Genomic DNA, 24,940 nt, shown 5'->3' with positions numbered 1-24,940 from the left:
ATTGCTGGATCTTCTGGTAGTACTATGTCCAATTTTCTGAGGAACCGACAGACTGATTTCCAGAGTGGTTGTACAAGCTTGCAATCCCACCAGCAATGGAGAAGTGTTCTTTACTATTATTTAACTTACAAAACAAAACAAAAGGCGTGATCACCAAGGAGGGCATAATGTTACCTTTTCTATGTCTTTCAGCCTCTTAGAAGTCCCATCTGTAGGTGGTGAATGGGATCTTTTGGGTGTAACATTCTTAGTAATATTTGATATCCCATTTAGATGTGGTTGTCCCTGGACAGGGTTGTGGGGTGTTGTGATTCTAGGAATAACATTCCGTCCTACTACAGTAGGAATGGTACACACAGCCGGGGAGGATACAGCTTTTACTGTAGGATCAACCTCTGAAAAGACAAAAACAAGTTTAGTGGTCAAGTATTTATGCCGTGGGATTGTCATTATGCAGTGGCAGGAGATGAGATACCTACTTGCACCAATGACAGGAATGGATAGCCCCTGAGCTGGGGAAACACTTGGTAGCTTCTCCACAATCACAGCCACAGGCTCAGCACTACTCCTAGTAAAAATGCAAAGTTAACAGTATTAATTTACTTCCTCTTATGGATTTAAAGCTCTCACCTTTAACATTTTAATATTACTTCTTTCTAGTATTTTAACCTTACTCACTAGAAGAACAGAAAATGTCAGATAAGGTGGTGAAGCAGGAAACCTGTACATCCATCTATACAGCACAACTCCATAAGTTCTTAATCATGGGGCAACTCCTGCAGCACTACACAAATTGTCAAGCATGCCTAAACAAGAAACTAGTAGCTAGCAAGAGGAAAATCTCTGAATGATGAGAACAGGTCTAAGTAACAGCAAACAGACTGAAGGGACTGTTTGGCCCATACCTTTCGGCTTCTCCTGTAGGGCTGTCTGGGTTGGAAGGCTTATTTGCAGACACTGGAGAGTTAAAAGGTGTTCCATTGTCAGTGTCTCTGGAGCTATCCAGACAAGTGCTATCCAGAGATGATCTTTTGGACTGAAGACCCCCTGAAATCCGACTTACATCAGAAAGACTCTACCAAAAGAGAAAAAAGGCTGTTAGTTTCAAAATAAAATGAGAATACAGAGACTACCTTCAGTTCTGAAGAACACAAAAGCATCTCATCTTTGTGATAAATGAAATTTCAGACCTACTGTCTACATCTTCCTTCCAAACAGGGTTAAAAGAGGTGTAAAATTCAAATTTGGTCTCAAGATCAACTGTATCAATGGAACCATACTGGAGAGTTAGGGTAACAGACTCACCTTTTTCTTCTTTTGAAGAAACTCTGCTGGTAGGTAATGATGAAGCTGCTTTTTCTTTACATGAGTTGCTTCAATTTTCATTCCATCCTTCAGCATATTTATATTGTTTGCCTGCCTGTACACTGTAAAAATGTTAATATGATAAATAAGAAATTTCTTTCTGAACTACAAGCTGTTTTCCTTTTCTGAAATATATAAACTATCTATGCCCCACTAAAACCACAGCCTCTTGTGGGAATAGATATTTCTAAAATACTTCCATTGTGTCATAATACTGTTTAAGAATTGATTGGTTCTATGTGTATATCATCTAAAAGTTTTCTTACAGACAACCTTTATTTACAAAATAAATATGTAGCAGTTATTTTCCCCCCAAATCTTGTTGTTTGCTATTTTCAAAAAGGCAATCTTTCTTCATAATTACTTGTATGAGTCTAAGATAATGTTTTTTTCTTTTTCTTACACACACACACACACACACACACACACACACACACACACACACACACACACACGTGTGCTGGGGAAAGACTCCCGGGAGAGCAGCCAGAACTCTAAATCTCTAAGTTGTCTCTACAACTCCAAATGTAATTCAACTTCTCTTTCTAGCCTGAGCCTGTTTTATTACGTAGTGGACATTAGATATAAAACATGGGAGTTCAGTATCTGCAAATCTAAAGTGTATAGGTGGAACATTTGTTTTAGAAAGCCTGGAAAACCTTGACTGCATCCCAAGATATATGGCTCTAGATTTCTGTTCTAGTGCTTTTCAAAACTGGTAAAGACCAGTTGTATTACCAAAATTAAGGTAGTTTGTGTCTAGCCAATTAGATTTTAAGTCCACTGAAGACAGGGAGAGAAGGGCTATTTCTTAATGCAAATACTAAGACATAGGGCATGAGTATGCACATGTGGAAAAGATTATTTGAAAAATCATATTAGCAGGATATCTTAGCATTCTCCTTTTTAAGACATATGATCCCAATTTATATTCATAATTTTACTGAAGACTGCTTATGATTATCACGAGTACTTGTTCAAATTGCTCTTGGGCTCCTTTCTCAGAGTGCTGTTTAGTAGTTTGAAGGTGAAGAAAATGGATCTACATTACCATGATAAACATGAGGACTAGCTAAAAAGAATTTAGAAAACTCGTATGTGCCAAGAATAGTAACAACATGAATGTGCATACTACTACAGACCAATACTAGCCCAATTTATAATGGATATTCCAGAGAGATGTGGCTTGGGCTAGTTATGAGGATAATTTTTTTTTCTATTACTCTTGAAACATTTTCAGCATCGTCTGTATCTTCAGAGACATTTTCAGAAACATTTCTGTATTTTCTGATAATTATTTAAGATGAAAAACATAAAAAATATGGTCTTCAATTATAAACTTTGGCTGAACAAACAAGAAAGTCACCTGAGGAGTTTAGTTTTATTTTAAAATAGAAAACACATTAAGATGGTACAACTTGTAACTGACTTAGGAGTATCTAGGGTCTTCTCCCTCCTGTCCCCTAGGCACATTGATGGTTCCTAGACTAAGCAGCCAACACTGCCTTTAAAAAGGGGGGAAAAAAATCCTGCCAGAGATATCTTCTGCACTTGTAAGCTTGTTAAGTATGACTCTTTTGCATAAACGTAGCAACCCTCTGTAAGACCATTACTCTGCAATGCTTTATTATGTTGAAAACTGCTTTATCATTTCTTTCCTTTTTCTAAACAGTAGCATCAATTTCTACAACAGGGGTACCATTTAATTTAACTAGATTGGAAATTAGAGAGTATCTCCAGCTACACCCTAAACAGATGAAACTGAGTTACAATCATAGTTGAGAATCCGACAATTGCAAAGTCTTACCTGTATCAGTAAATGACTGGATATCATATGTCAAGTCTATGTTAACACTTTCTGCATTTTCTACTCTCCGAAAAATTATCCCAAGGAACCACATTGATACGTAATTGTTGCTATAAAGTAAAATTTAAAAATTTCCATTAATTTTTTTCAGTCTAACAAATGCTACTGGACAATTAAACTTGGCTTCTATTTCTCTACCTTATTACTAGATTTTAGAGATGTGATGAAATTCTTAAAACCACACGCAGAACACTGGTGCAGCTACATACTATTGTTTTAAAAGAAGAGTAAGTCGTACTGAGATTTGTTGACCATTTAGATGCTGTTCCAAAAACTAATATAAAGTTTTTGCTGGTTTACTGACTACTGCAGTGTATATTTATAAATAATAAATACATAAGTATATAAATAATAAATACATGATCACTCATATTTGAAACATATATAATTCTTCCACCAATACCTGTTAAGGACAGTCTTAAAACTCATTTGAAACAATGCATATGTCAAATAATAATATTTAAAAATTTTATTTAGGGACAACTTACGCTTTATGATGGTCTTTATTTCCTGGGAATGACTGGGGATTCACATGGGCAAGAGTAATAAATTCATTCCGTTCCAAGTTTCCAACAAGTACACGGATTTTAGATTCTACTAATCCAACCCTGAGATATACAATAAGATTTCTATGAAGCCATATAAAGTTTGACAAACTATACTGAAGTAAACCAAGTAATACATCAACTATGAAGCTTTATATGTTCACTTAAGAAGATAGTCTAATTATAGTAGGGATTTTTAAAAATACCAAACAGGGCAGCAGGGTGTCTCCTAACAGGTCAAAGCATTTGCCACGCGAGCCTGATAACCTGAACTGAGCCCTACAGTCACAGAGGAAGGAGAGAACCACTTCTGAAGGCTGTCTCATGATATTCATATACATGCTGGGCATGAGCATACTCTCACACACACTGTAATAGTAATAATAATAAAATAAGACATCAATCAGTGTCAAATTTAAGTGACTTTCTGCTTAAAAAGAACTGATCTAAATTTCATGTATTTCTGACTTTAACAATACCCAGTCTTGGTTAAGGCTCTAATAGTCAGGATTTGAGCATAAGCAAAAGCTGTTATTTAATATGGTCTTCAATCTTTTCTAGCTTCATATCTTTACACATAATATGAACAAGAACAGCTAATGTAGGCACTTAACTCCTAAAAGAAGCAGACTGTGATTTTCACAAAATACTGGATTTGCATTTCAAAAAGTCACTAAATTTATATCAGCTATCACAACAACATACAGGCTTTGCCAGATTTCTACAACTTAATTTTCTCTCACTTAAAATATATAACTGTCAGCTATGTATTTATTAGTGACTATAAGTCAGAAAAAAATTCAAGAATACTTTTAGACATTTTCACTTATAGAAGCTGACATTATATTTGTGTTTCAAGAGGAGATGCATGAAAACCTAAATTACTGCAGTGTTGCTACTTAAATGAGAAGTCAACTTTTTCTTTTATGTACCAAACAGTGGTTTTTGAGTGGTATAGTCTCTGTGTAACTATTTACTTTGCTATATAGCAAAGAGTAACATTCAGCAACATATTAATGAAGGATTGCCCTATATTAGTAAGATCTCATTACAAGTGGCAGTCTGAATTTATCATAGGCTGTAGTTTCCTGACAAATAGTTCATCAATAAAACAATTAAATTACCAGAGAAATAAAAACCCTTGAAACAACAGGTCAGACTGGAAGAAGTTACAGGTAGCGCATCTCTTGCTTAGTGGGCCCAGGAATGTGAATATACTGACAGCACAGAGGATGAATTTACATACACACAAAGATATAGTGTAGCTTGACCAAAACAACTGTCTATTGTCAGAAGATTTAAAAATTCCAACATGTGTGCCACCACCTAGGTTAAGAAGGTATATAAAGTGTCGTCTTCCTTTTTGAGTTTGATGGGGGGAACAATAATAGTGAGCTCCAGAATACTTCAAAAGTTTGTTTAAATCTGACTCTGAAAAACAGCAAGAAAAATCTGCTTCGACTGCCTTCTATCACTGGTGATGATGAACTCAATGACATAATCCCTGATGCTCCATCATGTATGTCACTCACTAATAAAATACACTGATTCTGAAAGCCAAGCAAGACACTATTTTATAATTGGTGTGGCACTGTGTAACCATTGTTATCATTAGATATGAGAGAATGTGAAATATAAGTCTTACCATTCTAGATGGTTCTCTTCTGTTGATGCACTGGCAGTCAGTACTATATAATGTCTATATAGGATTTGTAGCATGATCAAGGAGGAAAACAGCCAGGAACATCTGTTAGTCTGAGTTTTTTTTTTTTTTTTTATCAGTTTTCTTTCTTCTTTACAAAGAACTAAACAATATAACTACACAGTTTCTGAGAGCTACAGGTTACTCTATTTTTACAAAACTATAGATTCCACAATTAAGAACCAGCTCGTTTTAACGACCATCACCGATGCTAGCTAGACTAGCCACTGCTAGAGTGAGGGCCCTGACCACTCAAGATTTCTACTGCCTAGTCTCTACCTTGCTTAAGAAACGTGAGACACTGTCATCTATCATAATTTGCTTTTTGAATTTAAAGCCCTATTGGACATGTGTTGGCTCACACCTAAAATCCTACCACTCATGAGGCAGGAGAATCACCATGAGTTCCAGGCCAACCTATGTTACAAAGTTTGAGGTCAGCCTGGAATACAGAGTGAGCCTCTGTCTTAAGAACAAAGCGAGGGTCCAGCAAAATGGGTTAGCAGGTAAAGGCACTTGTTACCAGTCTGCTGACCTGAGTGTGATCCCTAAGACCACACAGTCTACAGAAGGCAGATCTAACTCCTGCAAGTTGTCCTGTCCTCCACATGCCTATTATGGCATGCATGCCCACAGGCATACACAACTTAACCCCCTTAAAAATAAAAGATGTAAAAAAACAAACAAAAATCATAAATATGACAAAAAGTTATTTTTCCCCTAACCCCAGATACATATATACCAAAATTATAAAAGTTTAGATACCTATATTTTTGAAAGAAATTTGGTGGCTCTAATAGTTTGGACCAATCTGATTTCCCTTGAAGAATTTCATCTGTAACTGCAAGACCTAAACAAAACAAAAAAAAAAAATCAATGGGTTTTTAGAAACTAGGTCTAATTTTGAAGTGCCCAGCTTTGTGTCATCCTACCCAAACCATCTAAGCCAACAAATGCTTGACTTAGAAAATACACGATGCTGTTTCTGAGAACATAAAGGTTAAATTCCACCATATTGGACTGGTTCTTCAATTTTTGGCCTTTTTTTTTTTTTTTTTTTTAAATAACTATTTATTTATTTTATGTATAGAAGTACACTGTAGCTATCTTCAGACACACCAGAAGAGGACATCAGATCTCATTACAGATGGTTGTGAGCCACCATGAGATTGCTAGGAGTCAAACTCAGGATTAATATTATTTTGGAAAGCATTTAAAGTTTTAAAAAGAACTAAGGGTTACAGAATTCTGACAATCAATAGCTACCAATATAGAATAAAACTGTCTACTAAAATCTTGGGAATATGTAAGGGATAACAGGGCCAAGCATATTTACCTTGTTTAAATTCTTCTACCATTACTGTTCGAGTTGATGTAGATACATTATACGTGGAATTCTGTTGTGGGTAGGCAGGGGTGATTATTGGCATAAGATGATACCTGTCTGCTGGATTTACCTATGAAATTACAAGCAAAATAATTACCTGTTCTTCTACTTAGTAGTCCTCACTTTATTTCCTCTAAATTATGAAGAATATGAAATATAAATTTAATACTAAATTCTCTCAATTCTAGGAAGTATATTTCTCTTCTGAACTGTATTTCTTCCTGAAGTCAGACATATTTATTTGTCAGAATTCTGCAGAAGTTAATTTCTCCTCAGTAAAGCAATTAAATGATGCATCTTAGAAGCAATAGTTTTTCAGAATTATTGAAATATAATAACTACAGAGACATTATCTTCAAATTTATATAGAAATGAGTGCCTATTTTATTAAATTGGAAGCTATGTGAGAATTATCTGATTTAAGCTGTACTACAAAGTATTACTTTTATATATTTCAGTACTTTATTATAAGCAACTACTTGTGAATCAGTTTTTTTACAATGGATTATGATACTGTTTTGATATAACCACTTATCTGGTCTTATATGAACAATTTTTAATGATATAACATTTGAACTACAATTTAGAGAACGGTCCTACTTCTAAATGATTGAATAAAATTCCATTAAAATTCTCATACCCGAGGATCCCAGACAGGCAAATTCAAGTTGCTTTCTTCTGGTTGCTTCAACAGCACAGGATTTGGCCATTCCCTAACATGAATAAAATAAATTAACTCACAAACACTTCAGATGCCATATAAAAATATTAAAAGTATTAAGCTGTCCCAATCTTCACATGGCAATGTACAATGTACAAGGTACAAGGAAGAATCTGTTTATTTGCCCTTCCTCAGAAATGCCAACCAGTCTTTTGTTAGTTAAAGCAATCTGAACCTCCCTTCTCATCTGCTTTTACAGATTTGATTCTGATGGTATAGTAACAGCAATAACTAACATTTGCTGAAAATACCAGCACATGGATGAAGCAGCTATGGTTATCATCTCCATTTTCTTAGGTGAGCTTAATGTACAAAGCCCAAATCTATGGGGATGCTACTATGATAAGGCTCACTCACAAACTCAAGTGCCGCCTTGCTGACTGACTTAAGAGCGGCACAGGGGTTATGAGCACTGGTTGTCAGAGAGCATCACGGGACAGACATACGTAGCAGATGTGCTGCTGGGTCTCCATGTGGGACTTGTAATAGCAGGAGCAGGGGCTGTCTCTGATTCCACTGCCTGCCTTTGGATCCCTTTTCCCAACTGGACTGCCTTGTCTAGCCTTAATAGAAGATAAGATGTGCCTAGTCTCCTACTGCAACTTGACATTGCCAAGGCTGGTTGATATCCATGGGAGGCCTCCCCTTTTCTGAGGAGAAAAGGAGGAGGGGTGGATGGGAGGTGAGAGGGAGGAGAGGGAAGAGGAGAAGCTGTGATTAGGATGTAAAGTAAAAAAAATAACTTAATAATATTGAGAGGACCAAGACTCAATTCCAGCATCTACATGAAGTCCCACAATTGTAACTCCTGTCCCAGGGGACTTACTCTTCTGACCTCTATAGGTACCAGGCACACAAGTGTTGAACAGACATAACAATACATTCATATACATAAAATAAAATCAAAAAAGAAAAAAAAAAAAAGAGTCAAAACTAGGTGTGGTGGTACACATCTGTGATCCCAATACTTGGAATGCTGAAGGGAGAGGAATTCAAGTTGTATATAAACCTGGGCTACAAAGTTAAGCCCTTTTCCCAAAACACTGGTGGGGAGTGGAGGGGAAAGGAGGGACAGCCAAGGGAGCCACAACAAAATTATGTCATTTGTGATAACATGGATGGTATTGGAGGCCATGACATTAACTGAAATAAACAAGGCACAGGATTTTCCTTCACTCATTAGAGTAATCGAAAATGATGGCCTGATAGAAGGTGGAAGTAGACCAGTAGCTAGACCAGGATAGAGAAGGAGAGGACAATGTCAGGCAATGGGTATTATTAAATAGGTAAGTTTTGATGTTCTGTTGCACAGGAGGATGACTACAAGTAATATTAGTTGTACTATGAATTTCAACACGCTAAGAGACTGTGTTCACCATAAAGAAATGGAAAAGGTTTGAGGAGACACACATGCTAACCTTGATCTGACTGTATAATGTACACTACCAAAATATCGTGGGCACCTAATTAGTGTATACAATTTTATTTATCAGTTATAAAAAGAAAGGGAAGTGTGTCATGTGGCTGTCCCATCCTCACATAAATACATCTTAAAGCTTTTTCATGAATGTAAAACAACACAGTTATCTATGCATAGGTTTGTTTTCCTTAAGGTTTCTCTCTATAGCCAGTACTAAAATAGACTATGGAGCCCAGGTTGTCCTCAAACTTATGGCAATAGTTCTACTTAAAGCTCTCAAGGCAGAAACCACTATGCCTGGCTATAGTTCTTAAAATTTCAAAAGTTTTTTTTTCTTTTTTACACATTCATAGAAGTTAACAATTAGTCAAAATATATATGCTTACCATTTGGAAAAAACTAAAAAAAACTTGTGAACTAAAGTTGAAGCTGCTGCGTTTGGGTACAGTTGGCAAGTTCTGGCAACCAGCATTGCCCAGGAGACTCCACCAAGGAATCCCAACATATTGGAGTAAATACCACGACCTAGAAATACAAACATTTGTTAATTATTACTCAGATCTATTATGTTTGAAACACAACAGGATAACTTCATTCATAAAACTAAACACAAAACTGAAATGATTAGCAGAACCCAAACACTAGGCTCAGAGTAGGTCAGCAAATCTTGGTTTCTACTTCTGGCTCTCTGCTCTGTCCCCTAATCTACAAAGACCTCAGTTCCCTGCTTTACTACCAACTATCCTGAATAATTCTACTAAAATTATTCCTAAGTCCTCCTCCCCCCGCCCCCCAGAAGTATCAGGAGTTAAAGAGAAAAATAAACAAAAGGAAACACATCTGGAGGTAAGTAGGTAAGAAAGAACATTTCACTAACAATTATATACATGAGGAGTATTTTTAAACCAATCACAAAATTGGCAACAAACATCAGGATCTCATAGAAATTGGATAAGTCCCCATTGTGAAGAATATACAAATGATATTAGACTCACCTGTGAAATATTTTTATAGAAATCTATACAAAACTATTACTATATCTCATTAAGCCTAATATTAATATGCCCTTATTACACAATGTGCTATTATTTTATGTCTCACACAAAGAGGGGGGAAAATCCTATAAAAATGTCAGTTTAGCCATTTAAACATAAAAACTATGCATGTAAAAATTGAAAAATACAGTGTTTGGTTTATAAAGAGAGATAAATTATTCATGTTATCCTTTCAATACAAATTACATTATCCTATTTAAGGCCACAGGCAAAAATCACCTGCTTAAACACTCATTTAAGTCTTCCACTGTTCAATATGGTGGTCACAAGCAACACATGGCTGTTTTTCCNCCCCCCCCCCCCCCCCCCCGCAAACTTCACACCATAAGACTGATTCATAAGACTACATAAACTATATAGTTTAACACCTTTTGGTATATTCAGAGTTGGGCAACCCCACAACCATGTCTAGGATAGTTCATCATCTCCAAAGAAACCCAACCAGTCATACCACTCCCTTCTCTGGAGACCTAAGCAACCACTCACCTACCTTCTATCTTATACATCTGTCCTAATTATGGACATTTTCATATAAATCAAAGCCTATGCATGCTGACTTTTGGGTAACTTCTGTCATACTTTAAATGGTGTCAACATTCATTTATGTTGTATCATTTACCAGTACTGCATTTCATTTTATTGCAAAATAGTATCTAACAGCAAAGATATGCCATGTTTTTATATTCATTCATCAGAGTATGAATATGTGGTTTGTGTTTACCCTTTAGCTATTAGGAGTGATAATACGATATATGTGACAAGATTTTTTAAATTTAATTTTATTTGTAATTCATTTTTTATACTCCATATTCCATTCCCCGCCTCTCCCCTCCCATCCTTCAATTGCTCTACACCCCACACCTCCTCTCTACCACACCTCATCTCCACATGAATGCCCCCACCCTCCATCCCATCTGACTTCAAAACTCCCTGGGTCCTCCAATCTCTTGAGGGTAGGTGCATCATCTCTGAATGAACACAGACTTGGAAGTCCTCTACTGTGTGTGTGCTGGGGGCCTCATATCAGCTGCTGTATGCTGTATGTTTGGTGGTCCAGTGTTGAAGAGATCTCAGGGGTCCAGATTGAGACTGCTGGTCCTCCTACAGAACTGCCCTTCTCCTCAGCTTCTTTCAGCCTTCCCTAATTCAAAAACAGGGGTCAACTGCTTNTGTCCATTGGTTGGGTGCAAATATTTGCATGTGACTCTTTCAGCTACTTGTTGGGTCTTTCAGAGGACAGTCATGATAGATCCCATTTTGTGAGTGCTCCATAGCCTCAGTAATAGTGATGTGACAAGACTTTTAAATGAACATTATTTTATCTTTCTTGGGAATTGTTCAATTTTAATATCAATGAAATAAAACACAAATTTAAAAATCCAGTTCTCAAGAAAATTGAGAGCAACACTGGACTGGAAAGGAAGCTGGCTTCTAACTCATGAGCTAGTCCAGTAACCATCCTCAGCATTCTGAGTGCCTGGGAACATTGGTGGGAACCATCATTCCTGCCAGCATAAATGGGCTTTGTTTTTGAAGACAAAGTTTTGCTGGTCTTGAATATGTGACCCTCCAACTTCAGCCTACTGGACACTGGAATTATTGGTGTGCCACTATGCCCAACTAGTGTTATTACAAAGGAACTAAAAAATTTTTAAAATATAAGTTTAAAACATTACAATAAGTTAAATATATTATTGAAGAAAGAAAACACTTTTTATAAGTCAGTGAGTCATAAAGTCTACAGTAGTGGATTTTAATGTCCCAGGCATTTGCAATCACTCACTGACTCACTCAGATCAACTCTGGCTTCAGCAATTTCCATTAATCATATGTCTCTCATCTAAACCATACTTTGTGTTTTTGCTGTATGTTGTTATATCTAGGTATCTTCTATATGAAAGTACTTAGCACTATATTACAAAGGCCTACATTATTCAGGTAAAAGGCTTTATATAGGTTTCCAGTTTAGGATCAATAGCTTTCCACAAAGCTGAGATAAACAATAGACTGTACTAACTAGGTATATGTGAGCACATTCTATTTTGTTTACATAGGTACAAAATCACCTAACGATTCATTTTTCAGACTATATCATCATTCTTATTTTACTTTTAAAATCATGTGTATGTGGTTATATAGTCTTGTTGAACATGTGTGTACAGGTATATGCACATGTAGGGCAGAGGAGGCCTCTGGGTATCTTGTTCTATCTCTCCCTCACTGATTCCCTTGAGCTTTATCTCAGTGAACCTGAAGCTAGGGTACTAGGCAGGCAGCAAGCCTCAGAGACCCTCCTGTTTCTAGCTCTCCAGTGCTGAGGTTACAGATACAGGCACACACATCCATGTGTGCTGGGGATTCAATCTCAGACCATGCACCAAGTGCTCTTACCATTGAGCCATTGCTTAAGCCCCCATCTCCCCATTGTTAAGCACTGTCTGACTATAGTTATAAATAACGCAGAATGTCCTATATCAGATCAGAACTAGGCAAAGGTCATTTTATGAGCTATACACAAACATACATTCTCTCATATATGTGTATGTGTGTGTACATAGGCACATACATACACACAAAGAGAGACACATACACCATTACACCTGAGAAACAGGTATAATGCTTTTCTAAGTTTACAGACCATCAACCCTCAACAACATCAATTAGGTCATAGTTTTCATATGTGTTTCAATTACTGGCAACAGAAAATTTAAAAAGACACATAAAAGACTTGGGATACTTACGCTTTGCCCATAATTTGACTGCTCTTAGGGTGAGTCTAAAAGTTTCTTTATTTGGCACCAAGTGCAAAATTTCATCAGTAACTCTACATCCTGAAAAAGACAAAACATTGATTTTTTTTTCTTTTTTTCACTAAGGCATAAAACTCAGTTAATTCAAATGGTCTCCTAACCTTCAGACTCTCAACTGAAGAACAGATGGGTCACTTGTGTATCTAATTTAATCATAATGTCTCCAAGTTATAAAACTTTCTTAATAGAAACCTTTCCACAAAGAAGTGTAATTTACTTTCACATAAAATAAAATAAAATAAAATAAAATAAAATAAAATAAAATAAAATAAGCTGGGTGTGGTGGTGCTTGACTTTAATCTCAGCACTCTTGAGGTAAAGGCAGGTAGATCTCTGAGTTTGAGGCCAGGCTGGTCTAAGAGTGAGTTCCACAGAAAAACCATGTTTCAAACAAACAAACAAACAAACAAACAAGTGTAAAGAAAGGAGACTATAAATCACTGGCTCTTAAAAACTTGAAGAACCTGTAAGGGTAAAGCTACTTTTTTAAGAAGCCGCCATCTTTCCTTACCATTTTCACTGTGTGCTAACATTTGCCTTGATGGAGCATTGGCAACCAGTGTTACCTTAGAGGTCAAACATGGCAGTGGCAACAAAGTATACAAGTGTACAACAAACTTCACTACTCTCACAGGCTCCCAGTTAAAAAAAAGCAACCAAAAGGAAAGTGGTGTGTCATCATTTCAGCGTGTGCTCAAACAGCCTTATTTTCAACAAATACAGCGTTGCTTAAAATTATGACTAAAGATAAAAAAGGTTATACAACTGGCATTCAGTAGTCTCTGAAAAAATAAACTAAATTCCTTGCCTCAAGGAAAACAATGATACTATTTACTGTGGATAAGTATAAATCACTTTTATCTACTATTGATAGCTTATAAAACTTTAAAGACTCTGATGAGAGAACTGGTGCTAATATTAATTAATCAATATAATTTAAAACCCACTTATAATGAAATCTGTGTTAACATTTTGAAGATAAAAATAACTTTGTGAACTAACATTTTCCAAATAGCCAGAGTATGACAGTTAAAAACAAACACCCAAGAAAAAAAAAATACAACAACAACAAAAAAATAACAGGCAAAGGCAAAAGGGTATATTCAAAGGACAAGAGAGGTCACTAGATACTGTGATAGAATTATTCCATTTCTTTTTATAGTTTAATAAAAACAAGATATTAGATAATATGTTAACTATAGAAGATAGGGTAATCTGGAAAAAAGTCCATTTTATATATAAAATTATTAATTTACAATTGATTTTTATTTCTAGTGAATTATAAATATTCTAAACATTTTTTATTCATAATATGATAAATAATGACATATAATCCAGGTGAAAAAATATTTTGGGGTTCTCAATAAATCTTACAGGATTACAGGACTTCTGAGACCAATATGTTTATGAACCACAACTCTAAACATAATCTTTTAAGAATATGTAAAAATAATTAATCATACTATTTTTATAAAGAAAACCAGGACTTTAAAACTTCTGGTGTTGGTGATGGAATGCAGTGTTGGAGCACATGAAGCCTGTGCTCCAACACTGAGCTATACTCCATGCTCCTCTTAGGTTTTTAGTGTGCTCAAGTCTTTAAAATAGTCCATTAACAATTCTACAAAAGGGCTCTTGTTGTGGATTCGGTTTAAAGCTTGTATTATGGTAACTGGGCTCCCAAAACTGCACAAGAATTCCACACGTAAGATGCTGAGGGTCTCTGCCCCCAGTTGGTTCTGATTGGTAAATAAAGTTGCAGGTGCCCAGTGATGGCTGGGCAAGGAGACAGAGGAAAGACTTTAGGATTCTCAGCAAGGGGATGGAGAGAGAAGAAAGGATAGAACTACCACGCTTGGGAAGCAGAAAGATCAGGCCTGAGAAGTGCAGGACAGAGAGACAGCCAATATGTAAGAGTCATGAAGGGTTATAGGCCAGGGTAGCCAGGATGGAATATAGGTTTTAGTAAGTAATAATTTAGGAATATCACAAGGGAGAATTGCTAGCCATGTGGAGCTTTGGAAGTAGTCCCACCATTGAGCTGGTTAAGGCATATTAAAATATAAAGCTGTGTTTGTGTCTTTCATTAGGGAATCCAGAATATTGGGGCAGGTAATGAGGAACTCCTGCTGTTGCTGCTGCTGCTGCTGCCAGGGCAATCTTTAGAGCACATTAATCAATTAATTGTCTACAACTACAGGCTCTATTTACCAAACTGTTTTCAAGCAGGAACCTAAGATTTCTTTATAGGAACTTACCATTTAAACTTCTAATGCACCGTATATCAAGGCTTCTCAGGCGAGAGTCATCTCTTAGGTCTAAATTATCTGATATCGTTTGTATTGCCAGTCTTGCAAAGACTAGATCAATCTTTGGAAAAAGATAAAAAAGAAAAGAGACTGATTTACTTTTCCTGGTCCATTCTCCCCAACCCTAACTCCAAACATAAAAAGTTCCAATTATTAGTTTGGGATCGTCTACTAAAACTTCAGGCCTATGTAGGTGACCTAATGTGGGGCAATTCCTGCATATCTTGAAATAAAGATGGAAGATACAACAAACATTTACTTCTCTTGAAACTCAACTAAGATACTGGGAAATGTTTTGGTTTGGGTTTAGTTTTCTTAGAGTTTATGGCATAACCCACTAGGAAACAGACAACAGAAACATCAGCAAAAGTCATGGAGGCTGGAGAGCACATGGGCAGATGCTAACAGGAGAGCACATGGGCAGATGCTAACAGGAGAGCACATGGGCAGATGCTAACAGGCCCAGTGACCTAAGATTTAAGCATTTTATTTGGGGAATAAAAACAGGTAGCTATGAATGAATACATAAATAAATTTAAAAGAACATTTAGAAAATATAATTAGTGTTTTTAGAAACTAAAAACAGGGTAGTGGATATGATTACAAAGCTTGAAAGACAGGGAAGAAACAAGAAGAAGAATTAAAATATTAAGATGTGGTTAAGGAAGGAAGGAAAAATGTGTGTGCTTTTATTTATTTATTTTTAAAGAAAGCTGTTCTCTGGAGACTCAACATATAAATTTTAGGATTCCATTAAAAAAGACCTGTGTATAAATAACAGGTAATCCAAAAGAACTCAATAAAGTTCCAAGAACTGAAAGCCTTTCCATTCTAAAAGAAGATTATTGTATGCCAAACATTATCAGTTAAAAACACATACCAAAGCATATTATCATCATGAGTTCTACAAGTATGAAGACAAAATAAAACTAAAACAACTAAATAAAACAAGAGACAAAACTGACCATATATACAAAGAAAGAATCAAAACAGTAATATGCTTTTCTACAGCAGAGGCCACAAGACAACGTAGGCCTTAGAGGATGTAAAAGATCATTTCCTACCTAGAATGATGTACTCAACAAAACTATGGATTCAGTGCTTTTTAAGCATGCAAGATAAAAAGAAAACAAATTCTTATTTAGGCATCCAATGGCTGAGCTCTAGTAAGATGGTAATATACCAAGAAAGAAGGAAATTCTAGAGCAGGGAGAGAAACTTCCATGAAGATCATGTGAGATCGACGGGATGACAGCTGTGCACAAACGATGGGCCACACTCAGCTGAGAACAGGGCGAAGACCCAGCGGGCTTTCCCTCAAGATGCTGATGAGTCTTAGCTTAAAGGAGATTATGACAACCATAGAAGACTGGGTAAGTTAGACATAAGTATAACAACCAAGCAGAACTGAATAGTCACTAACTTCTAAGGGAAAAACCTGTTATAGAGCAAAGGAATTGTAGTTAAGTCAGTATGCTCAGTACTGAGCTTTGAAAACTGTTTTTAAGATAATAATGTAAATAGAACACTTCTCCAAACAAAATTATATTAGTGCAATTATTTTCGATGATTATAGGAACGAGAAGGGTTGTGTACATGAGGAAAGAAATGGAGGTTTGTAAGTTTTCCATGATGAGTGGTCAAGAGATATAAGAAGAAGGTGACTACTATTAAACTCTTTAAACTGTGGTTAGCACCAGGCAAGCACTCAGGAGGCCAGCTAGAGTTACATAGTGAGATTACTTCAAAACCCCAAACCCAAACCCAAACCAAACCAAATAAAACGTGCCCATGCTAAGTCTGATTTTGAAACAAAACTTACAGGTTAAATATTTCAATTGTACAATTAAAAATATATTAAACACTTACTTCAATACCATCAAATTCAAATTTTATAACAGGTACAAAAGCATCTTCTACAGCCTATAAAAGAGGAAGACAAATAAATAAATAAATAAGTAACACATGGGTTAGCCTTTTATTTAGGTCATAAAGGTCTGTGCCTGCAATTTAACTTATCCTGTTAAGAATATCTGTTAGAAATGCTAAAGCAGAACTGTTGTTATCTTGGTATCATTTCTGAAGTCTCAACTGAAAATTGATTATTAACAAAAAGTATTAAGTATAAAATGTATGGTGACACACTCCTGCAGTCCTGGTACTCAGAAGACAGATCAACAGTTCAAGGTCATTGTTAACTACACAATGAGTTTGAGCCTGGGATTCATAAGACTCAAAAAGGATTAGTGTAAGATTTTTAAAAAACATTTATCAAACAAGTGTGCTAGGGGCTGACTCAGTACTTGACCTGCAGACATGAGACAAGAGTTTGATCCACAGATCCTAATGCAGGGCACAACGGTGTATTAGGGAGGGAGCAGGAGGATTCATCCCTAGGGCTTACTGACCAGTGACCAGTGACCCTTGTTGATGATTCTGGGCCAATAAGAGGCTCTGTCTGACAGGAGGTAGACATGTCTTGAGGGTGATACCTAAAACTGTCCTGTGGCCTCCATAAACACACACACCCAAGCACATGATAACCTCCACACACTTATAAATATACAAAATTATGCTGTTAGAACTGAGGTCAGTGTTTTATAGTATGCTAGAATGGAAATGTTACTTGTCAATGAAGGGCTAGATATACACATAGTTATTAACTGAACCTCACACATATCACCCACATTTGGATATACATCACTTATCAAACATTCCAGTAAGTTGTCTGATCCTCAAAACTAGCTTATGAATGTTATTATCAATTCTCCATTTTTATAGATGGAAAAACCAAGCTCAGACAGATCGCTGCTTGACTGAGATCTCAGAGCTACAGGTGTGTCTACAGAGCTATAAAATCCATGTTCCTGATTCTTATGCAAGATACAGCAACTCGGAGATATGTCAATAACTCTTAAGTCCTTGCTTTTATAGCTGTTTCTATGTTCAAAATATGAGATGTCAAAAGATACTTACTCTTAAGTTTCTAATGCCATCTTGATGTTTCAATTTTTCAAAAAAGGACTGAAAAAAATCTGATCTCTCTACATGTCTTGGGGCAACACAAAGTGCATCAATATCAGCTCCTACAAAAATGAAATTATTTCTTATTAAGGAACAAAATACTCATGAAAGGGTATAGGTACAGAGTCAAAATTTAGAGCTAAGATGAAAGGATGGACTATCCAGAGACTACCCCATTCGGGAGTCCATCCCATCATCAGCCACCAAACCTAGATACTAATGCTCATGTCAGCAAGATTCTGCTGAAGGGACCCTGATATTGCGGACTCTTGTGAGGCTAAGCCAGTGCCTGGCAAACACAGAAGTGGATGCTCACAGCCAGCTATTGGGATGGAACACAGGGTCCCCAATGGAGGAGCTAGAGAAAGTGCCCAAGGACCTGAAGGGGGCTGCATCCCTGTAGGTGGAACAACAATATGAACTAACCAGTACCCCCTGAGTTTGTGTCTCTAGCTGCATATGTAGCAGAAGATGGCCTAATCGGCCATCACTGGGAAGAGAGGCCCCTTGGTCTTGCAAACTTTATATGACCCAGCACAAGGCAAGGCCTGGGCCAAGTAGTGGGAGTGGGTGGGTAGGGGAGCAGAGGTGGGGGGAGGGGTATAGGAAACTTTCGGGATAGCATTTGAAATGTAAATAAAGAAAATAATAATAAAAAAAAATAAAAGAATAAAAAAAAAAAAGAATGATAAATTACATTTTCATTAAAGTTCACATAAACATAAATGCAGAACTAGGTATGAAAGATGAGTATAAGACAATGCTAACAGTGTTTATTAATGGTAGTAAGATATGGGAACTATGTTCAGTATTCGCTAACTGTGAACAAGTAAAACGGTTTCCTAAAAATTCTTATCACTAGAACATAACTAAAAAGCAGTTACCTTTGGTGTGTACTCCAAGCCTGTAAGATCCAAATGTGAAAATTTTACCACCAACAGTAGCCACAACAGAAGGTGGGAGATTCTAAAATAAAGCAAAAGGCATTCAATCATTTAAGTTATTTTGCATAAAGAACATGGAAAAGTTTGCTGTCTTTTACTGCACAATTGATACACTGTACATTTGCCAATCCTGTTGAAGAGATGTGTAAAAGCACTTTAAGGTTCCTTTAAGGAACTCAAGTATCAAATTAATAAACTGCAGCTCTTTCCAGTAAAAGTCTCAGCCAATCTCCGCCTTCTCTTTAGTTTTTGTTACATGCATGTTTAATTGTTTGATCTTAGCTTTTTAGCCTTCTTCGAGAGTGAGGTCATTCTTGATGGAAGCATTTTATGAGAACAAATGCAAAGATTTCACTTTTATTTCTTTGATTGTATCATAATTAAAAAGGTACTTTAATTATGCTTACTAGATATTTCTTCTTTTATTCTGATCTTTTTAATACCCATGCTTTAAATATTCTTTTATGGTAAAACCCAGATAGCCCTTCTAATTCATTATTTCTGTTCCCTAAAGGTGCTACTGTCCCAATGTATCATCATTATTCTTTTATGGGTGAGTTTTCTGTGTTTGAGACAGGGTTCCCAGTAGCGCAGACTGGCTTCAAGCGAACTTCTAACATTCCAGTCTCTACTTCCTAAGTGCTGGGATCACAGGCCAGCATTACCATAGCCAGTTTCATTTACAAATTTTTAGTTTACATTCCTCACATATGTTGCTTCTCTTCTCAACTCCTATTCCCCTTACTCTCAAGTTTATAACAGTTATTACCCTAAATTACACACCTGCCCCTCGCCTTCTCTTATGGTTGTAAATACTCACCTATTCTATTTTATGAGCCACCTGCATAAAGCCAACCACTAGTGCATTATTTCCCTCAACTACTTAAGTATCAATTCTTGGGCTTGCTACTAAAAATCTCCACAATGTGCTCCTATAGTCTTCCTTTCCTTATGTTTAAACTGCCAACTTATTTCATGACCTAACCCCCTTCCCACATCACTTGTCATTGTCTCTCTCTTGAATGTGCACTTCCTTATCCCATCAGTACCTTAATACTATCCGCTTTTTTCTTTCTTCATTATTTTATTTCATTTTACCCAAACGTATGTGTGTCTGTTAGACATCTATGTGCCTGGTCCCTGTGGGGGTCAGAAGATCAGCTCCCCTGGAAGAAGTTATAGGCAGGCGGCTGTGAGCCACTGTATGGGTGCTGGGAATTGAACTGGGGTCCTCTGCAAGAGCAGCTAGTGTTCTTAACGACCCATCTTTCAAAGTTCATTTTAAGTTTCATTTCCTTCTATGAAGCATTCCCTGATTATCTTCAACTCTGTAAGCTTCTTCTTTTGTGTTCCTTTGCCATTACAATCTTTATTTTACACTACATTTACTTGTTGTGTGTAAGTGCGTATAGCGTGTGTGTGTTCTTGTGTGAGTAATGAAGGCCAGAGGTCAAGTGTCTTTGTTGATCACTCTTCACTTTTTTCTTTTTTTGACAGTGTCTCTCACTGACCCTGTAGCTGAGGTTAAGGAGTATGGTGCCATACTCTACCTACCTGCCTATTTTGTTTGTTTGCTTTTATTTGAGATAAGGTTTCTCTGTCCTGGCTATCCTCTGTAGCTTTGCAGACCAGGCCAACCTTGAAATTATAGAGCTTCTGCCTCCTGAGTCCTGGGATTAATGGCATGCATACCATACCCAGCCTTCCCTATTTATTTTTAATCAGATTCTGGGGATTGGAACTCAGGTCCTCATGCTAGTGTGGCGATCACTCCATCTACTCAGCGCTCTTTCCAGAGATATCTTTCAAATATATAACTCTCAGCTTTTCAACTATACTTAAACTTGTCAGAGGTGAGAACTGGATCTGCTACTCTTATCTCCCCATCCACAGTTCTGGCGACTAACCAGAAGAAAATTACCTGTACAACAAGACACAGTTACATAGTAATGTTTCAAGAGTCTCGAAATTTTAGCTAGGAAGGAGCCAATAAAATTATTAAGACTCACATTAATACAAATGATAAATAAGCCAGACCATTAAAAAATATTACTTTACTTTCTATGTTAAAAAAAAAAATCCTTGCTGGGTGTGGTGGTGGTGAATGCCTTTAATCCTAGCATTTGAAAGGGTGTCAGTCAGCGGCAGATGTCTGTGAGTTTATTGCCAGCATGGTCTACAACATGTTCTGTAACAGAGTGACATAGTGAGACCCTGCCTTAAAAAAACAAAAAAACAAAAAACAAAAACAAAAAGAAAGTATGACTCCTACATTTTTTATAAGAAGTGGTATTATAAGATACAATATTTTTTATACAACTACAGAATTTAAGATAATTTTATCTGTGAAAAATACTAGAGTATCTCAAAAATTATCAAATGATCTTTGACTTAACTTAAATCCTTTAGTTATCTATATCCCAAATTAGAATATTTATAAATGACAGTATAATATCAATACAATAGCTGGTTACTTTATTTACTCGATAGCTGTTATAATTGAATTTTTGATTACTCATGACTAGCATTTTACCTCCAGAATCTACTGTATCCAACATTCTCAGCTAATGATATAACCTTCCTGACAGGTCTGAAATGAGCCAGATACCCTTTTGGCAACAAAAGTAAATAACATAAAGATTAAATTAATTTTTTGTTTTGTTTTGTTTTTTTCGAGACAGGGTTTCTCTGTGTAGCCTTGGCTGTCCTTGAACTCAGAATGCCGCCTGCCTCTGCCTCCCAAGTGCTGGGATTAAAGGCGTGGGCCACCACGCCCGGCTCTGATTAAATTAAATTTAATGACTAAAGTCTAAGTCTTTAGTGGCTCATTACCTTATTCTAAGTCAAAAGAACTAACCTTACAAATTCATTGTAACTAAAAAGAGAATTCTGACTGAAAATTCTAACAGAAAATACTGAAATACTTACTTTAAACTGAGCACTGTTAAGGGAAAAGATGAGACTACTTGTATGAACAAACAAAACTGCTTAAACTGTAAGAGTTAGGGCCACTTGGTGAATGGACACATGGTTTAATATGAGTAGTATTTCCTCAAGGTTCCACGGTAACGGGCTTGGTTCTAGGATGGCAGTATGGACCATAAGAGGCTAGGTGGCTGGGACTAGGATGTGGAGGATCTTAGGTCACAGAGGTATGTCTTCAAAGCAGATGCTGCTGGATTCACTGGTTATTTCCTAGGTGGAGTGTGACACTTGCTCAAACCCTCACTCCATTCCTGTCACAGCTCTCTGTTGCCCCTGCCTCCCACTACCACCCCAGCTCGGAGCTGTCTGAACTTGGACCTGAACCTCCAATGCTATTTGCTAGCTTAATCTTTTCTTCCTAAGTAGTCTATCTCAGGAATCAGTTATAGGGATAAGCTAATAAAAAGTTTTACCAGGCTGGTGAGATGGCTCAGTGGGTAAGAGCACCCGACTGCTCTTCCGAAGGTCCAGAGTTCAAATCCCAGCAACCACATGGTGGCTCATAACCATCTGTAACAAGATCTGACGCCCTCTTCTGGAGCATCTAAAGACAGCTACAGTGTACTTACATATAATAAATAAATAAATCTTTAATAAAAAAAAAAAAAAGTCCCAGCACTTGGGAGGCAGAGGCAGGTGGATTTCTGAGTTCGAGGCCAGCCTGGTCTACAAAGTGAGTTCCAGGACAGCCAGGGCTACACAGAGAAACCCTGTCTCAAAAAACCAAAAAAAAAAAAAAAGTTTTACCACTTAAGTTGAACATGCCCAACCTCATCCTAGTACAGTCAGTAAAACACTCATGCAACAATAAAGAAAACTCATAATCCAAAACCCTCTAAAAAGGCAGAAAACAAAGTAAGTTCCATAATTATGAACTAGGACTTGCAAACTTCTATGTCTGAGTGGCCAAGAAAGTGCAACTAAGAGATTTCCACACAGGAAACAGATAAATGGCAGTCCCCATGACAGAGAAAACAGATCCTGGGGGCTATGAGACGCTGGGGAACAGGAACCTGCTCTCATTCAAGCCTCTTTTTGTTGTGCTCAAAAACAAGCCCAAAGCTGTCAGATGGGATACATTGTAAATCTAAAGCCTGGCTTTTTAAGTAAAATCTCCTGAAACTAGAAACTCTGGCCTGGTACATATGAGTCAAATTAGAAATTTTTATAGACTTGCCACTACAATTGACTATCTCTGGGTTAAAACCTCATTTACTTAGAAATCCAGTTGTCTGGATCACTTTATTCCTAAGTATGTCAGAAAGCCTGTTTTTGTTATTACTGATGTTCAGTTTGGAGTCCAGTAGCTAACTTATTGTAAACCAAAATGGAGAGCTACAAAATTATAATACCTACTTAAAATGAAATGTTTCTATAAAGATATGATATAATTGTTAAGATATGACTGTCAAAATTAATAGATTGAACCTGTATTTCATTTGCCCACAGCCTGGCACACACTACTATTCTGCACAAAGACAGAGGAAAAGAAAACTGCCCTTTGCAAGCAAGGCAAGAAGCATCCTTCCAAAGATACAGTAGGCAGCTATATACTGTATAAGGTTATAGTATTCAGAAATGTGGGACCTACTTTAAAGTATTTTAGATAACTTGACTCTTACATATCATTGCTAGGATGATACTGAAATATGAAACAGTGAATGAATACTATGCAGTTTCAATCTTACCTTACTCTCACTGATGTCAGAAATCCATTCTTTTACTAAATTGTTCAATTTACCAAGAACAACCAGCCTATAATAAAAGATGAGAACTTTAAACTTTTAAGACAAAAACTAAACAACATTAAAGAAATAAACACACAGGTAGAAACTTTGTTGATGCTATGTTAAATCCATATTATATATATGCTCATGCTATCACGTCTGTTGATACCTCCTACATCTGAGAGATCTAAGAGTGCCAGACATGATGTGATGATAATAGTTTGGTCTTTGAATTGTCTCAAAAATTAAAAGACCTAATATAAATCACTAAGTTACCTTCAATTAGGCTACAGAGGCAAACTGAATTGTCAACTCTGCTTTACAACAGAATTACATCAACTCATTGTGATACTAGAGACTAGATTCTCTCTCACTGGCACTCTCACTGGTACTGGGGCTATATATAATTAAAATAGGTAAGTTAATTACTGGCTAACTTTTATGAAATAGTACTTAACTAATGCAGTTTGATATTAAACTTAAAACCAATGGCATAAACACTCACCTTAAAAAAGAACAATAGAAAGAGAGATGAGTTTAGGCAGCCTATAAATGGGAAACTATCTCCTGATTCTTCCAAACTTGCTTCTGTCTCAGTCTTCCCCAGAAAATGGAATTCCAAACAGTAAGATACAGGTACTGAAAATCTTGGACTCATCTTTGGAAACTGCTTCTATTTGTCATAAAAGAACCCTACCTTTAATACATCTAGACTACACTATTATTTCCGCTACCATCCTCAGGTTTCAGGTATCATTACTTCCAACCTGGGCTGTTATAATGACCTTTTATCTCCTTCTGCTCTTGTCCTGTGACCCCTCTTCCCTTTTACACTACTCTCAACACAATGACCAGAGTAAGTGCTAAAACAGGAGTCAGATCATGCCAATCTCCTTCTCAAAACTCTAACAAGTTCAATTTCCAAAATCTTATAGTGCCTTAGAAGGAAGGTGCCCTTGTCCTAAGCTCCTTCCTACCCTTCAAATATACCAACTACACACTCAGCCTAGACTATATACCAACTACACACTCAGCCTAGACTATATACCAACTACACACTCAGCCTAGACTATATACCA

At 36.6% G+C, this 24,940-nt stretch overlaps 1 protein-coding gene across 1 annotated transcript in view; it reads right to left on the bottom strand.

The window, feature by feature from the left end:
* The window catches only part of Papolg (poly(A) polymerase gamma), a 33,942-nt gene that overhangs the window by 4,716 nt on the left and 4,286 nt on the right, over positions 1 to 24,940 (bottom strand). Inside the window, exons 3-19 of the mRNA XM_021210157.1 lie at positions 23,823 to 23,889; positions 19,090 to 19,171; positions 18,158 to 18,267; positions 17,051 to 17,104; positions 15,131 to 15,242; positions 12,804 to 12,893; positions 9,394 to 9,532; positions 7,507 to 7,579; positions 6,816 to 6,936; positions 6,245 to 6,329; positions 5,423 to 5,476; positions 3,721 to 3,840; positions 3,173 to 3,282; positions 1,306 to 1,427; positions 906 to 1,075; positions 480 to 568; positions 175 to 395 (exon numbers count right to left, since the gene is read on the bottom strand). Coding sequence (XP_021065816.1) covers positions 175 to 395; positions 480 to 568; positions 906 to 1,075; positions 1,306 to 1,427; positions 3,173 to 3,282; positions 3,721 to 3,840; positions 5,423 to 5,476; positions 6,245 to 6,329; positions 6,816 to 6,936; positions 7,507 to 7,579; positions 9,394 to 9,532; positions 12,804 to 12,893; positions 15,131 to 15,242; positions 17,051 to 17,104; positions 18,158 to 18,267; positions 19,090 to 19,171; positions 23,823 to 23,889 — 1,819 coding nt within the window. The remainder of the gene's footprint in view (positions 1 to 174; positions 396 to 479; positions 569 to 905; positions 1,076 to 1,305; positions 1,428 to 3,172; positions 3,283 to 3,720; positions 3,841 to 5,422; positions 5,477 to 6,244; positions 6,330 to 6,815; positions 6,937 to 7,506; positions 7,580 to 9,393; positions 9,533 to 12,803; positions 12,894 to 15,130; positions 15,243 to 17,050; positions 17,105 to 18,157; positions 18,268 to 19,089; positions 19,172 to 23,822; positions 23,890 to 24,940) is intronic.

The sequence above is a fragment of the Mus pahari genome, chromosome 13, assembly GCF_900095145.1.
Source record: "Mus pahari chromosome 13, PAHARI_EIJ_v1.1, whole genome shotgun sequence".
Classification (NCBI taxonomy): Eukaryota; Metazoa; Chordata; class Mammalia; order Rodentia; family Muridae; genus Mus; species Mus pahari.
Note: the sequence above shows the minus strand (reverse complement) of the source record. Positions and strands in the feature narration are given on the sequence as shown.